Raw genomic sequence first — 2,500 nt, forward strand, 5'->3', positions numbered from 1 at the left:
TTAGAATGCCGTTTGGGGTTTCCAAATGTACCATATCTTTTGGACTACTTAATTCACTACTGTGAATTAAAAAAAACCTTCTGTATAAATGGTGATTTGGTGAAGACTCTCCTCAATAAAGCCTTTATATTTCGCCTTTAAAGAAACTGATGAATGGTAAAGTCAGTCTTAGAGCAGAAGGGAATTTCAGCACCTAAGTCTTGCGTTCCTTGGCCCTTTAGTCTTTGATTGTCGCTTGCGTTATGCCTCTCCCTTCCCCCTCGCTTGACACACAGCTTCTCACTGGCATAGACCCTTACATCCACTGCTGCTTTGGTCTCCTACTCTTACACTATACTGGCTCTTTAGTCATTTTGGTTTGTAAATACTCTCCCACATATGAACATACATTCATTCATGTTTATATATATATATATATATATATATATATATATATATATATATATATATGTATGTATGTATGTATGTATGTATGTATGTATATATACATATTGTATTTATCTATCATTTATGTATATATATGATAAATATGTTTTGATGTATGCCCGGTAAATATGTATAAATAATTTGTATATAAACTTAGTTGATTAGAAAAGATAATTTGATATATATATATAGTTATTCTTTTGCCTGTTTCTACATGTTGTGGCGGTGTTATGATCAACCTTTTGGTATTGTGCAATGAATAGTTTTGTATGTGCACTGTAAATCTCAATGCACGAGTCGCATGTCTTCTTCATGTATCATAAGTAGTTTCTTTTTGAAAATCTTTTACTCATTATTTGTAAATAAGGAATCGTAAAGTTGATTGAATGGAAATCTGTGGTGAGTTCTCTTTTAAACGCTAATAAGTTTTAACCGCTAATAAGTTTACTGTATATATAGCTTGTGTGTTTGTATATGTATATATATATATATATATATATATATATATATATATATATATATATATATATATATATACACATATATACATATATATGTATAAATATATATATATGTATGTATATATATACATATATATATATGCAGATCTATGTTCAATATCCACCAGCACCACCAAAGATTGTCCAATCAGTCAGTGAAGCCTTAGGTAGGTTAAATGACTCACAGCATGATGTCAACATTTTAGACGTCGCGTGGCTGCCTCTAGCTCCAAGTCTTTCTCACGGGGAGGAACTGCAAGAAGTGGATCTTCTCTCCCCTCTAGTAACTCCCCCACTCCCTCTTCTTCCCTCCGGGCGTCGAGCTCTTCCTCCAGGCTCACCGCGTCGTCCTCCAGGAGTCAGCCCCTTCCCTCCTCCTCCTCCTCCTCCTCCAGGTTCTGTTCGCCCTCCAGTACCAAGGGCTCAGGCGCGTGGGTCGAGCATCACCTGACTTTCTGTGACGAGGAAATGCCGTTCCCCTTTCTCCCTGGCGGGGTTTAAATACATTTTAATGCCATGAGCCTTCATGGAAAGTCATTTGATGCGATGCGATTCACCACCTGGGCCCGTACAGTATATCTGTAAAGGCGTATCAGTTTAAAGAGGCCACAGCCGTTCAGATATCCCACACTTGGACTTTTGCACATAATGCATTAAAGCATGCTGGAATGTTTTAATACTGTGCTTCTAAACTGTATTTCCTAATCATGTGTGCATGACACTTATAATCCCTATTGGTGACAACAGAAAATAGCATGGATTATCCAAATTTCATTGTTATGATATATGTATGTATATACACACGCACCTCATTTGCTCTGTTTACTGACGTATCACCTAAGAGCACGTATTTAGCATGTAAACATGATAATATTTCAGTTATGAACCTTGCACGTTGATGTGTTTGTTATTTATATATTTCTAGCTCTTTGCAAATGTAATGAATTTTAAGTCTTCTAACTGTAACCCAGTAATGCATCGAGAACGAGAAAAAAAACAGGTGTCAGTGTAAACGCTGACTGTATGTTGTTGTTACAGGGACGGTCTAACCCAGCTCTTCGAATTTTCCGACTTTGACTTTGATTCTGCACGCCCTGGCTCCTCCTTTTCCTTCTCGGGCGTCGAGTCCCCCGACCCGACTCCCTCAAAGCCTGCTCGATCCGATTCCTCCCGCCAACAGTCCTTTAGGCAAAGCCAGCCCTCCCGTGTCGAGCAGACCGTTTCCCGAACCCAGTCCCGGTCCCGATCCCAGCCCCAATCCCCACCCCAACCCCAACCCTCCTCCGGGAGCGAAGCTCGACCTCACCCGGCTCGAGTCCAGGCTGCCGTCCCGGTCAAGAAACCCCAGTCCATATCACGCGCGCCTAGCAATGAGCAGTTGTCCTCTCAGTCCCTGAGAACAAGAGCTCCTCTCACCTCTACCCTCTCCCGCCCCTCCTCCCAATCCTCCTCCGCTTCAAGTGCGCTCCGGGCCTCCGAGTCATCCTCTCGAGGCTCTTCCCCTACTTCCGCTTCTTCTTCTTCCTCCTCCTCCTCCCAACGCTCCTCTCAGCCTTCTTCCCCCTCTTCCGGTA

The 2,500-nt window shown here is 41.6% G+C and overlaps 1 protein-coding gene across 14 annotated transcripts in view; it reads left to right on the forward strand.

Annotated features, from left to right (window-relative positions):
- The window catches only part of Cda5 (Chitin deacetylase-like 5), a 100,148-nt gene that overhangs the window by 84,543 nt on the left and 13,105 nt on the right, over window positions 1–2,500 (forward strand). For 9 of the 14 annotated variants that reach the window (XM_086539927.1, XM_086539934.1, XM_086539929.1 and 6 more), the window contains 2 exons: window positions 1,133–1,321; window positions 1,965–2,500. The exon at window positions 1,965–2,500 is cut by the window's right edge and continues 34 nt beyond it. In XM_086539927.1, coding sequence (XP_086396053.1) covers window positions 1,133–1,321; window positions 1,965–2,500 — 725 coding nt within the window. The remainder of the gene's footprint in view (window positions 1–1,132; window positions 1,322–1,964) is intronic. The other 5 variants (XM_086539938.1, XM_086539940.1, XM_086539937.1 and 2 more) reach the window with 2 other exon arrangements.

This window comes from Penaeus japonicus, unplaced genomic scaffold (assembly GCF_977035675.1).
Source record: "Penaeus japonicus unplaced genomic scaffold, GWHDUDI00000001_assembly GWHDUDI00000009, whole genome shotgun sequence".
In the NCBI taxonomy this organism is placed as follows: domain Eukaryota; kingdom Metazoa; phylum Arthropoda; class Malacostraca; order Decapoda; family Penaeidae; genus Penaeus; species Penaeus japonicus.